The 14529-nt window shown below is 37.5% G+C and overlaps 1 protein-coding gene across 4 annotated transcripts in view; it reads right to left on the minus strand.

Moving 5' to 3' along the window:
• Positions 1-14529, minus strand: part of FAM169A (family with sequence similarity 169 member A) — a 108963-nt gene that overhangs the window by 17910 nt on the left and 76524 nt on the right. For all 4 annotated transcript variants that reach the window (XM_059418073.1, XM_059418071.1, XM_059418069.1 and 1 more), the window contains exon 6: positions 9139-9318. In XM_059418073.1, coding sequence (XP_059274056.1) covers positions 9139-9318 — 180 coding nt within the window. The remainder of the gene's footprint in view (positions 1-9138; positions 9319-14529) is intronic.

Consider the following 14529-nt stretch of genomic DNA (forward strand, 5'->3'; position numbering starts at 1 on the left):
AAACAACTAGATACCATTTTCTTTTCTTTTTTTTTTTTTTTTTTAAAGATTTTATTTATTTATTTGACAGAGAGAAATCACAAGTAGATGGAGAGGCAGGCAGAGAGAGAGAGGGAAGCAGGCTCTCCGCTGAGCAGAGAGCCCGATGCGGGACTCGATCCCAGGACTCTGAGATCATGACCTGAGCCGAAGGCAGCGGCTTAACCCACTGAGCCACCCAGGCGCCCCTAGATACCATTTTCACACCCATCAGATAACCTAAGCATTCAAAGAATAAGGAAAACAGAAACTCCCACATTCTCTGTGTGAGAATAATTTTGCAACAGTTAGTAGAGTTGTAAAAACATATTGTATGCTTCCATTCTACTACTGGGTATATACCCTAATGACTTACACATATGCACAAGAAGATTTCTGTAATATTCACTACAGAGCTGTTTTTAAGTAGAGGTGGGGAGTTCAACCTAAGAGCCCACCATTAAGGGATACCTGATTAAATTACAAAATGTATACAATAAAATACTATACAGAAACTACAACAAATTACAGCTACATATTAACAATGATAAATCTAAAAGATCAGTAAAAAACAAATTAGTATATATACAAATGATGTCATTTATATAAAGTTTGAAAACACATTAAACAAATTAATGTGTAAAAACACATTAACAAGTAAACATGTTAAATGTGTTTAAACACATTAAAATATGGCAATTCCTCAAAAAGCTCAACACAGAATTACTGTATAACTCAAGCAATTCCACTCTCAGCCAGAAAGCAGGGACTCAAACAGACATCTACGTACCAATGTCCACGGCAACATTTTTCACAATAGCAAAAAGGTAGAAAGAACCCAATTGTCCATCCATCAGAAGATGATTAGATTTATGAATGAAATGTGACATATATACACAATAAAAAAAAATACTCAGCCATAAAAAGGAATGGAATTTTTTTTGAAGATTTGAGAAGAGAATGTGCGTGAGCAGAGGGAGAGGCAAACAGAGAGGGAAAGAGAATTCTCAAGCAGACTCCCCACTGAGCAAGGCTCCAGACACATGGCTCAATCCCATGATCCTTAGACTGTGACCAGAGCCAAAATCAAGAGTTGGATGTGGGGTGCCTGGGTGGCTCAGTCAGTTGAGTGTCTCTTGGTTCTGGCACAGGTGGCATGAAATCAAGTCCCGCATAGGACTCCATGCTCAGCGCATTAATCTGCTTGGGTTTCTTTCTTCCTCTGCTCTCCCCGGCCTTTCTATGCATGCACACACACTCTCTCTCAAATAAATAGATCTTCAAAAAAAAAATTTTTTTTGATATATGCTATAACATGGATGGTCCTTAAATACTATGCCAAGTGAAATAAAGCACACATAGAACAACATATATTGTCTGATTCCACTTCTAGGAGGTACCTAGAAGAGGCAAATTCATAGAGAATGAATGTGACGAATGCAACTGAATTCCACAACTACAAATAGTTCAAATGATAAATATGTTATATATATTACAGCCCGCCCAAAACTTGAAAATTTTTAAAATAAAAAAGCAAACTAGGGGTACCCGGCTGGCTTAATCGGTAGAGCATGCAACTCCTGATATTGGGGTTGTGTGTTTGAGCCCCACACTGGGTGTGGAGATAACTTAAAAATAAAATCTTTAAAAATTGGGACACCTGGGTGGCTCAGCCATTAAGCTTCTGCCTTTGGTGCAGGTCATGATCCCAGGGTCCTGGAATCAAGCCTCACATCAGGCTCCCTATTCAGTGCTTCCTCCTCTGCCTGCTGTTCCCCCCGCTTGAGCATGCATGCGCTCTGACAAATAAAAAAAAGTCTTTATAAAAATAAAATAAATATAGAACTACCCTACAACCTAGTAAATGCACTAATGGGTATTTACCCAAAGAATATGAAAACATTAAATTTAAAAGGATATAGGTGGGATGGGAGGCCTGGGTGGCTCAGTCAGTTAAGCATCTGCCTTTGGCTCAGGTCATGATCCCAGGGTCCTGGGATCAAGTTCCACATCAGGCTCGGAGCCTGCTTCTCTCTGGGCCTGCCACTCCCCCAGCTTGTACGCGTTCTCCTTCTTTTCACAGATAAATAAAATATTTAAACATAAATAAAAGAATATAAGTACCCCTATGTTTACTGCAGCACTATTTACATATAATAGTCAAGATATGGAAGAAGCCCAAGTGTCCACAGGACAGACGAATGGATAAAGATGTGACATGTATATACCATGTCATATTATGCAGCCATCAAAAAGAATGAAACTTTGCCATTTGCCAACAACATGGATGGATCTAGAAGGTATAATGCTAAGCAAAGTAAGTTAGAGAAGACAAATGCCATATGCTCTCACACATATATGGAATTTAAGGAAACAAAGGGGAAAAAAAAACGAAAATAGACCCTTAAGTATAAAGATCAGACAGATGGTTACCAGAGGGGAAGTGGGTGGGTGGGGGGAATGGGCAAAATAGGTGAAGGAGATTAAGAGCACAGTTATCGGGGCACCTGGGTGGCTCAGTGGGTTAAGCCGCTGCCTTCGGCTCAGGTCATGATCTCAGGGTCCTGGGATCGAGTCCCACATCGGGCTCTCTGCTCAGAAGGGAAACACTTCCCTCTCTCTCTCTCTGCCTGCCTCTCCATCTACTTGTGATTTCTCTCTGTCAAATAAATAAATAAAATCTTAAAAAAAACAAGAGCACAGTTATCTTGGAACACCTGGCTAGCTCAGTCAGTAGAGCATGTGACTGTTCGTCTCAGGGTTTCAGTTCAAACCCCACACTGTACATGGAGATCACATAAAAATAAAATCTTTAAAAATAAAAATGATTTAAAAAAAGAGTATACTTATGTTCATGATCACTAATATATGCAACTGCTGAATCACTAGATTGTACACCTAAAATAGCTATACTAGAAAGTTTTTAAAAATGTAAAAAAAAAAACCTCTCACAAATTAGCTTACAGAAAATTGACATTATCTTTTTTCTGTCCAACAATATTATAACTGTTTAATATGTACAGCTGTATGAATCTGTTGAAATCAGTTAGCATTTACATATTCTCCATAGAGTTCTTAGAATTAACATAGGAAAAATATATACATTTAAGAACTTTATCTTTTGTTACCATAATTAATACTGTGTTCTCTTAAACATTATTTCTTCTAACTAGTGGTCATATACAAGAAAGATACTTATTTACTTATGTATTCATTTTGTCTAGGATTAATTTTCTTGAGTTTTCGACAATCTGCTTCTTTCTTAGGGCCAAGACTGAAAGCCTTTCGTGATCTCTACCAACAGAAGTACAGCTGTCCTCCTTTAAATCCTGTGGTGCTTTACCTGTAGTGCTCTTAAGCTCCTTAAAGTATGTTCTACTTTACAATCTATTTCTTTAGGTTTTCATTTTAATACCAGTTTAGATTGCGAGTTTCTTGTGCATAGATTCCATGAATATCTCTTCTTTTGTGACAGCATTCTGTCTAGTTCTTTGCACGGAATGAATGTGCTCAATAAATGGCTTTTTCAGATTGTTTTAGTCCTGTGAAAAATGCTGTTGATATTTTGATAGGAATTGCATTTAAATCTATAGATTACTTTAGGTAGTATGGACATTTTTAACATATTTGTTCTTCCAGTCCATGAGCATCAAATGTCTTTTCCATTTCTCTGTGTCATCTTCAATTTCTTTCATCAGTGTCTTACAGTTTTCAGAGGATGGATCTTTTTCACCTCTTTGGTCAGGTTTATTCCTAGGTATTTTATTATTTGTGGTGTGACTGTATATGGAATTGGTTTTTTTAACTGCTCTTTGTGCTGCCTCATTGTTAGTGTACAGACATGAAATGGATATCTGAATATTGATTCTGCATCCTACAACTTTACTGAAACCATATCAGTTCTTTTTTTTTTAATCTATTTTAATTTGAGAGAGAGACACAGAGTGAGAGAGAGAGAAAGAGAGAACAAGCAGGAGGAAGCGCAGAAGACAAGACTCCTCGAAAGTAAGGAGCTCAATGTGGGACTCCATCCCAGGACCCTGAGATCATGACCTGGGCCAAAGGCACACACTTAACCAACTGAGCCACCCAGGCATCCCTGAATCCATTTATCAGTTCTAAAAGATTTTTTTTTTTTTGAGATTTTATTTTTAAATTGTCTCTAGACCCAATATGGGGCCCAAACTTTCAACGCTGATATCAAGAGTCACATACTTCACTGACTGAAGCACTCCTACTTGTTCTAATAGTTTTTTGGTGGGTCTTACATTTTACTAGGGGCTAATATGTAAGTTTAAAAGTAATCCCAATAAAATTCCAACAAAAATTTTTTTTTAATCTAGTAAGTGGGTTCTGAAGTCTATACAGGAAAACAAGTAAGGTCAAAAATATGAAATGGGGGAGAAGACTAGTCCTTTTAAATAACCAAATGCTAAAATAAATAGAAGAGCAAAGTACTGGAACTTAAAAGATTAATAGAAAAAATAAGGAGATAAGAAATATACAGAAACAGGGGTGTCTGGATGGCTCAGTTGATTAAACATCTGCCTTCGACTCAGGTCATGATCCCGGGGTCCTGAGACAAGCCCTGCATTGGGCTCCATGCTCAGTAGGGAGTCTGCTTCTCCCTCCCCGCCCCCCCCATCACCAGCGCCCCCAAGTTGCTCCTGAGCTTGCATGCTCACTTTCTCTCCCTCTCGAATTAATAAAATCTTAAAAAAAAAAAAAAAAAAATATATATATATATATATATATATACACACACAAACATATACATATACAAATTTAACATATGATCTAGATTAAGAGTTAGGATACTTTTCCTTAAAGGGGCAGACAATAAGTACTTTAGATTTACAGACCATATAGGCACTGTCATAGCTAATCAACTATAACATTTTAGCACAAAAGAAGCCATAGACAACATGTAAATGAATGAACACAAGCTGTGTTCCAATAAAACTTATTTTTTTACAAAAAGAGTTAGCACATCAGTGACCACTGTCTGCTGAACTGATATAGATATTAATGCAAATCAGTGCAGAAGATAAATTATTCAACAAATAATACTAGAGCAATCTTATACCTGTCAGGTAAAATAAAACTGGAACCGCACCTCATATGGGACACCAGGATAAATGCCAAATGGGTAAGATTCATGAGACCTTATTCATCCCATGTGTTTAGGTATGGGTATGCGATAGTACTGTGTAAATCAACTTTTCATAGGTACCTAATCATCTACTCAACCCTGAGGCCAACCCCATCCATACTTAGCATGCACTACCTATTTGTGGAATAAACAAATTCTCTTTCGAAAGCTTACAACATACAACACTATAATCTTTCCTGGATCATTAAAAATATTCATGGAAACAAGCAAAGGTCATCAAAGAATACTAAGCATCTAGCAGCCATAAGGAACTACTAATTAAGTTGTAAGAGAAAATCAAATGGAAATCCAAGTTCTTCAAATATAATAAGTATTGTACAAGACAGAAAGAGGAGCACGAAACAGAAAATAGAGATGCCAGATAGTCTAAAATTTTCTATTTTCAGTATATTCCTTTATTTTCACACTACATTCATAAACATTATACAAATGAAATCAATAGAACATTATCAGGCAACCTCCTGCCTAAACAGAAGGATAAATTGAGCTAAAACCCACTTAGACTATGTAAAAATAGATATACACCTGTAATTCACTTGGTATTCAATTTGTCATTAGAATTAGAAAAGAAGGGGTGCCTGCGTGGCTCAGTGGGTTAAGCCTCTGCCTTTGGCTCGGGTCATGATCTCAGGGTCCTGGTATTGAGCCCCACATCGGGCTCTCTGTTAGGCAGGGAGCCTGCTTCCCCCTCTCCTCTCTCTCTGCCTGCCTCTGCCTACTTGTGATCTCTTTCTGTCAAATAAATAAAATCTTTTTAAAAAAAAAGAATTAGAAAAGAGTATTTTTTTTTTAAGATTTTATTTATTTATTTGGGAGAGAGAGCCCACACAAGCAGAGGGAGAAATAGACTCCCCACTGAGCAGGGAGCCTGACATGGGGCTCAATCCCAGCACCCTGGGATCCTGATCAAACCAAAGGCAGCTGACCAACCGACTGAGCCATCCAGGCACCCCAGAAAACAGTAAGTATTGAGATCTGCCTACAGTGGGTGTGTTACATTCCTTCCCAAATTCAGTAAAACTATAATCAGATTTTAAGGGGAAATCTATTTTCAGATTATCCAGTTGTATAAAGGATTCATTCCATTCTCATGTATGGGTCTACACAGAAACTATGATTCAAGATGGGCATGCAACACTTGGTTCTTGTTTGCTGGATTTCTGATATTAAAAAGGGGGAGCAAACTAAGAACAAAACCATATTTTCAGTGGAAATAAAGATCTCTAGTTAGATGAAAATCAATGGTAAATTATGTTTTAATAAAGCTTCCAAGTAAATTACCTTCTAGGACTAAATCTCACTTCATTAAGAGAAAAGCAGTGGTTTGGGAGTTACATTTATAAGTACAAATATAAATCCACCAATAGTTTTTTTAAAATATTTTATTTATTTATTTGACAAGCAAAGATCACAAGTAGGCAGAGAGGCAGGCAGCGGGGGGTTGGGGGGGAGCAGGCTCCCTGCTGAGCAGAGAGCCCGATGTGGGACTCGATGATCCCAGGACCCTGGGATCATGACCTGAGCTGAAGGCAGAGGCTTTAACCCACTAAGCCACCCAGGCGCCCCACCACCAATAGTTTTTAAATATCACCACAGTGTATATTCATACAATGGAATACTAAACAGCACTGAAAATGAATAAATAGAGCTATGTGAATCCACAAGAATGAATTCATAAATATAAAAATCGAACTGCAGGAGAATTCATACATTATGTATCATTTATATAAAATTCTTTGTAATATTTTATTTATTTATTTGAGAGAGAGAGCACACAAGCAGGGAGGGGTTGCAGAAGGAGAGGGAAAAGCAGGCTCCACAGAGCAGGAAGCCTGACACAGGGCTCCATCCCAGGATGCTGGGATTATGACTGAGCCAAAGGCAGACACTTAACCAACTGAGCCACCCAAAGCCCCAGTTTTTAAATATGTTAAACAATAGGACATACTGATGGAGGATACATAAATAAGCTTTGTAAGTCTAAGAGGGACACCTGGGTGGCTCAGTAGGTTAAGTGACCAACTCTTGGTTTTGGCTCAGGTCATGATCTCAGGGTAGTGAGATCAGCCCCGCATCAGCATCTGCACTGGGCATGGAGTCTGCTTAAGGTTCTCTCTCTCCTCTCAGCCCCAATCCCTCATGCACGTGCTTGTGTATACACTTTCTTTCTCTCCTTTTTCTCTCTCTCTCACCCTCTCTCGAAAACAAAAAGTCGAAGAAATATATGGGGTAAATAATGCCAAAATGAGGTGGTGCCTATTTCAGGGAAGGAAGTGAGTTAATTGGGTAGGTGTACAAATGGACTAGCAATGATCCATTTCTCATGGATGGCACATGCTGAATGGTACATGAGTTTTTGTTGTCTTATTCTTTACATCTTTTTATACGCCTGAAATTATTTAATTTTTTAAAAAGATTTTATTTATTCATTTGACAGAGATGACAAGTAGGCAGAGAGGCAGGCAGAGAGAGAGGAAGGGAAACAGGCTCCCTGCTGAGCAGAGAGCCCGATGTAGAGCTCGATCCCAGGACCCTGGGATCATGACCTGAGCTAAAGGCAGAGGCTTTAACCCACTGAGCCACCCAGGCACCCCTTTTATTTCATTTTAAAAGCTACCACAACAGAGAACCCAAAAAAGAAATGGTCAAAGGACGTAAATATACATTTCCCCCAAAATACAGAAATGGCCAACTACCATATGAAAAGATGCTCAACATGAAATGCAAATCAAACCTATATAATAAGATGCCACTTTACACCCACAAGAATGGCTATAATCAAAAAGATAGTAACTGTACCCCTGAAAGAAATAATACATTATATATCAATAAAAATAAATAAAATGAAAATAAAATAAAAATTTTAAAAACAGAAAGAGAGTAACAAGTGTTGGTGACAATATAAATGGTAACTTTCATCCACTACTTATGGGAATGTAAAATGGTAAATGTGCTTTAGAAAATAGTTTGGAGTTTTTCATAATGTTAAATATAGAGTCACCATATGACCCAGCAATTCCATCCACAACTAACTGCAGAGAAATAGCCATACAAAAACTATACAAATGTTTACAGCAGCATTATTCGTTAACAGCTAGAAAGTGGAAACAACCCCAAAAGTCCATCAACTGATGATGGATAAACAAAATGCGGCATATCCATAAAAGAGAATATTATTCATCCATAAAAAGGAATGAAGCAGGGCGCCTGAGTGGTTCAGTGGGTTAAGCCTCTGCTTAGGCAGAGGTCATGATCCCAGGGTTCCGGGATTGAGCCCCACATCAGGCTCTCTGCTCCGCAGGGAGCCTGCTTCCTCCTCTCTCTCTGCCTGCCTCTCTGCCTACTTGTGAGCTCTGTCTGTCAAATAAATAAATAAAATCTTTTTTAAAAAAAATAAATAGGAATGAAGCACTGATTCATGCTACAACGCAGATGAACTTTAACAAAATTTATGCAAAATAAAAGAAGCTAGATACAAAGGGCTTATAATATAATCATATCACATGATTATATTTATATGAAATATCGAGGACAGGTAAATCCATACAGAAGAAAATAGACTGGTGGTTGCTAGGGGATGAAGGAGTAGGGGAATGAAGAGTGACTCCTAGTTGGTGCAGGGATTCTTTTTGGGGTAATGAGCATGTTCTGGAATTAGATACTGGTTATGGGTACACGGCTATGAATATAATAAAAATCACTGAACTGTACACTTTAAGAGGGTGAATTTGATGGTGTATGAATTATATGTCAACTTTTTAAAAAAGCCATCACACCTCAAAAAACTGCCATATACATGAGACTAGGGACACATCTGCAAAATGAAGCCCTAGGGACCCAAAGAATCCAAATTTAGTTAATAGTGATATATGCACATTTACAGTATTCCTCAGAAACAACTTAAAAGGAACAATGAAACAAGTTTAACATTTTTAAACTTAATTTACCTGTGTACATGAGAGAGGAGAGTGGATACCGCAAGCCAAGAGCATCCTCTGTAAAGGAATCAACAAAGTCCTCCAGCATATGAAGCCCAAAATCTTTGCCTCTGTATTTCTTTCTTACAAACATTGTATCAAGGACTGGCAGTTGGTAGCTTTGAGTAAGAAATGAGGCACATATGCTTCCTGCAGTCATGAAAAAAGAAACCCAGTAATTTTTCACATTAAAAGGCCATACATGTATATATGTTTAAAGAACATACATTAACAATCTAGTTAAGTTTTTCTTACCTTAAGAGTGTTAAAGAAATGTATCAATTTCATAATATAAAATGCTTCCAAGCTGCTGTTACACATAACTTCACAATGTATACATGTGATGATGATAGAACTATCTATGTATTTTGTCACAGGATCATCTAATAGAAGTCACTATTACCATTTTTAAGTATATACTAGAATATGCATTGCTATCTACAGACTTGCACAACTTCAAAACTCATCACCTATTACATTTTAAAACTAAAAAAGTGTATGGGATGACTGTTTTTAGTGTATGTGATGACTGTATATAGTGTAAAATGCGTGAAGTACCTCATCACAACTTCAGTACCTAAATAACCATCTATCCATTTTTCTCTAGTGAGTAGTCTCATTTTTATCTACTCCATAATGGCAAAGAAAGAAGTCAGTCTTCCAGATTTTTAAGGACTACAGAATGGAACTAAATGGAAACAGAGGCACTTGGGCAGCTCAGCCAGTTAAGCATCTGCCTTTGGCTCAGGTAATGATGACAGGATCCTGGGATCCAGCCCCAACAACCTGCTCTCTGCTCAGAAGGGGGTCCTTTTCTCTCTCTTCCTCTGCCCAATCCCTACCTCATGCTTGCTCCCTCTTGCTCTTTTTCTCTACCTCAAATAAATAAATAAAAATTTTTAGAAAAGTGACTAAATGGAAACATTTCTTAGAAATGGTTAAGTTAACAATCTTTTTGCTGTACATGTATTTTTTTAAAAATATCTTGAATACTTAGAAGAAATAACTTACAGTCACTAAATATGCCTCTTCTATTACACAGCTATGTTGATTTGTCTTTTTTTAAGAATGCTGATTTATGTTCTGACCCTCCAATTAGATGTGCTAGCTCCTTTAACACATTATAAGACAGTATATAAGTTGTGGGCATCACGATGGGGCATCCCACTCACTACTAACTTTAGAAATAGTTCATAGTTCATCAGTCAATATTCTACTTTTTGTGCCTCAAATTTAAAAAAACCTATTTATTGTTCTTCAATTATTCATATGATTTCAGATAATTCTAATAATGCAGTTCAAGGAAGACATAAAATTTCAGCTAACAAACATCTCACAAATGGACTTTTACCAATCATACCATTTGATGACTTGGTCAATATAACAAGATCTTTTTTAGCTGAACCAAATAATTTGGACTATCCATGACTAAATTGGGAGAATTGCAGTAACTTTCTGCAATAGTCTCCAAGACTCTCAACTAATTTAAGCTTAGAATAGGTAATTCTCATTGCTTAGATCCTAAATGCTGACATTCAGCTAGGATATTTCTACGGTTTAAAACATCTTATAGAATGGCTATTCTACAATGTTAACAATGTTATATACTTGAGGGGCGCCTGGGTGGCTCAGTGGGTTAAAGCCTCTGCCGTCAGCTCAGGTCATGATCCCAGGGTCCTGGGATCATGCCCCACACTGGGCTCTCTGCTCAGCAGGGAGCCTGCTTCCCCCTCTCCTCTGTCTGGCTGCCTCTGTGCCTACTTGTGATCTCTGTCTGTCAAATAAATAAATAAAATCTTTTTTAAAAAATGTTATATACTTGAAGTTTACTAAGAAAGTAAATATTCAGTGTTATCTCTACAAAAAAAAAAAAAAAAGAAAGAAAATGGTAACTGTGCAGCAGTCTCTTTTAATTAGCTTGATTTTGGTGAATATTTCACAATGTATACATATATCAAATTATCAAGCCATACACTTGAATTATGTATCATTTTAATTGTCAATTTTACTGAATAAAGCTGAAATATATAAACAAGTTACTTGTAAGAGTATAACAGGTAGTCTCACCAACAACTACTATGACCATAATTAATTTTTAATACCTTGAAATCAGAGCTTTTTCATAGTAACTGCTAGTAGTGATTACAAAACCAAGAGACATTACTTTAGGGGCACCGGGTGGCTCTGTGGGTTAAAGCCTCTGCCTTCGGCTCAGGTCCTGATCCCAGGGTCCTGGGATCGAGCCCCGAATCGGGCTCTCTGCTCAGCAGGGAGCCTGCTTCCCTTCTTCTCCTGCCTGCCTCTCTGCCTACTTGTGATCTGTCAAATAAGTAAAAACTCTTTAAAAAAAAAAAAAAAGAACAAAAAAGAGGGGCACCTGGGTGGCTCATTGGTTTAAAGCCTCTGCCTTTGGCTCAGGTCATGATCTCAGGGTCCTAGGATAGAGCCCCGCATTTGGTTTTCTGCCCTGCAGGAAACCTGCTTCCCTTCCTCTCCCTCTGCCTGCCTCTCTACTTACTTGTCATCTCTTTCTGTCAAATAAATAAATAAAATCTTTAAAAAAAAAAAAAAAAGAGAGAGAGAGGGAGAGAGAGACACTACCTTATAAGCACTAGTAGTTCAAAGGACAAAGCAAAAATGAAAAGTGAAAGCACTATCTAGTTCTAATTCTCAATTCAGAGTCTGAGGATTTATGGCTGTTTCCTATTGTACATGCTCCAGGTTCCCTACAAAAGTATAATAATTACATGATGGAAATAATCCACAATTTGATTTTTTTCCACACAAACATTTCTTCTACCAGAGAGGAGGTAAATTCCAGCATCTTATATTGTTAAAATGATAAATTTATGAAACTACAGTATTCACAAAGTTTCAAGTTTTTCTACATTTATTTGTCATGTATATATTCACTGCAAAATAAGATGCTGATTCTCTTCCTTTATTTAAAAACTTATACAGTTGACCATTGAACAACTTGGGAGTTAGGAGCACTGACCTCCTGAGCAGCTGAAAATCCCCATATAACTTAACCCCCCAAAACTTAACTACTAACACCCTACTGCTGACTGGAAGCCTTACTGATAACAGTCAATTAACATATATTTTGTATGTTATATCTATCATATACTATAGTCTCCCAATACAGCAGGCTAGAGAGAATAAAATGTTATTAAGAAAGTCCTAAGAGGGGCGCCTGAGTAGCTCATTTGGTTAAGCATCTGACTCTTGCTTTCAGCTCAGGCCATGATCTCAGGATCCTGGAATTGAGTCTTGTGTCAGCCTCCATACTCAGTGCAGAATCTGCTTGTCCCTGTTCGTTCCTCCTCCTCTGCTCCTCTCTCCACTCATGCTCTCTCTCTCTAATAAATAAATGAAATCTTAAAAAAGTCTTAAGAGATAATATTTGTAGTACTGCACTGTATTTATTGAAAAAAAAAACCACATATAGTAGACCCATGGAGTTCAAACATGGGTTGTTCAAGAGGCAACTGTACTTTAAGTGTTCTATCAGTACACAGAAAACCAAATAAAGAGCACAAAAACTTCCCATGTTACCAGACATGCTTCAGACCCATCAATAGCTGTAGACAATAGCACAATTAACTAGTAAAGCAAAACCACAACCTAACTTAGATGGAAGTTCTCATTAAATTAAATTTACTAACTGTAATTAATTACATTAAGCACTGCACATGGTATATTGAATACTTATTTATAATCCTCTAATTTTCCTCTTTGACCACCTTCTTCTATATACTCTCTCTGGGAAATCTCACTTACTCTCAAGGGTTGTTACCATGTATCCAAATGTTGATAATCACTAGTCTTTAATTTCTATAATGCATGAGACTTTTCCAAAATCAAGAATAGAAGAGCACACATAAATGTGAATGTAACAAAAATCACACAATTAGCTCAACAGAGAAAAAAACATTTGACAAAATCCAATACCTTTCATGATAAAAAATACTCAATGTCCTAACCCGATAAAGGTACTTAGGAAAAACTCACAGCTAACATCACACTCAATGGTAAAAGACTGCATGGTTCTTCCTAAGATCAGGAACAAAAATAACTGCTCATGCTCACTGCTTCTATTCAACACTATATTAGAGGTTTTAATTTGGCAAGAAAAGGAAATAAAAGGCAGCCAGACTAAAAAGAAAGAAGCAAAGCTACATTTATAGATACATACTTTTGTATATACAAAATCTTAAGGAACCCACTAAAAAATTACTAAAACTTAAAGGCAGTTTAGCAAGGTTGCCAAGATCAATATACAAAAATCAATTGTATTTCTATACACCAGCAATGAACAATCTGAAAATGAAATTCAAGAAAACAATTCCAGGGGTACCTGAATGGCTCAGTTGAGCATATAACTCTTGATTTGGGCTCAAGTCATGGTCTCAGGGTCATGAGATCAAGCCCCGCTGCATCAGGTTCTACAGTCAGCACAGAGTCTGCTAAAGATCCTCTCTTTCCTTCTACCCTTTCCCCCATTCATGCACGCTCTCTCTCCCTAAAAGGAAATCTTTCATTAAAAAAGGAAAACAAGGGGGCGCCTGGGTGGCTCAGTTGTTGAATGTCTGCCTTTGGCTCAGGTCGTGATCCCGGAGTCCTGGGTCGAGCCCTGCACCGGGTTCCCTGCTCAGCGGGGAGCCTGCTTCTCCCTCTCCTACTCCCCCTGCTTGTGTTCCCTCTCTTGCTGTGTCTGTCAAATGAATAAAATCTTAAAAAAAAGAAAAAAAAGGAAAACAAGGAACACCTGGGTGGTTCAGTGGGTTAAGCCTCTGCCTTCAGCTCAGGTCATGATCTCAGGGTACTGGGATTCAGCCCCATATCAGGCTCTCTGCTGAGAAGGGGGCCTGCTTCCCCCACCTCTCTGCCTGCCTGTCGACTTGTAATCTCTCTGTCTCTGTCAAATAAATAAATAAAATCTATTAAAAAAAAAAAAGGAAAACAATTCCATTTATCACAGCATTAATAATAAAATTCTTACAACTTAACAAGATAGTATAAAACTTATATGCATATGAAAAACTACAAACATTGTTAAAAGAAATAAAAGAACTTCTAAATAAATGGAAAGATATCCACATTCATGGATCAAAAGATTTAACACTATTAGACATTAATATATTCCCCAAATTAGGGACACTGGGTGACTCAGTTATTAAGCATCTGCCGTCAGCTCAGGTCATGATTCCTGGGATCGAGCCCTACACCTGGGCTCCCTGTTCAATGGAAAGCCTGCTTCTTGCTCTCCCACTCTTCCTGCTTGTGTTCCCTCTCCTGCTGTCACTCTGTCAAATAAATAAAATCTTTAAATTTTTTTTTTTAAGATTTTATTTATTT

Source organism: Mustela nigripes, chromosome 12 (genome assembly GCF_022355385.1).
Source record: "Mustela nigripes isolate SB6536 chromosome 12, MUSNIG.SB6536, whole genome shotgun sequence".
NCBI classification, from domain to species: Eukaryota; Metazoa; Chordata; class Mammalia; order Carnivora; family Mustelidae; genus Mustela; species Mustela nigripes.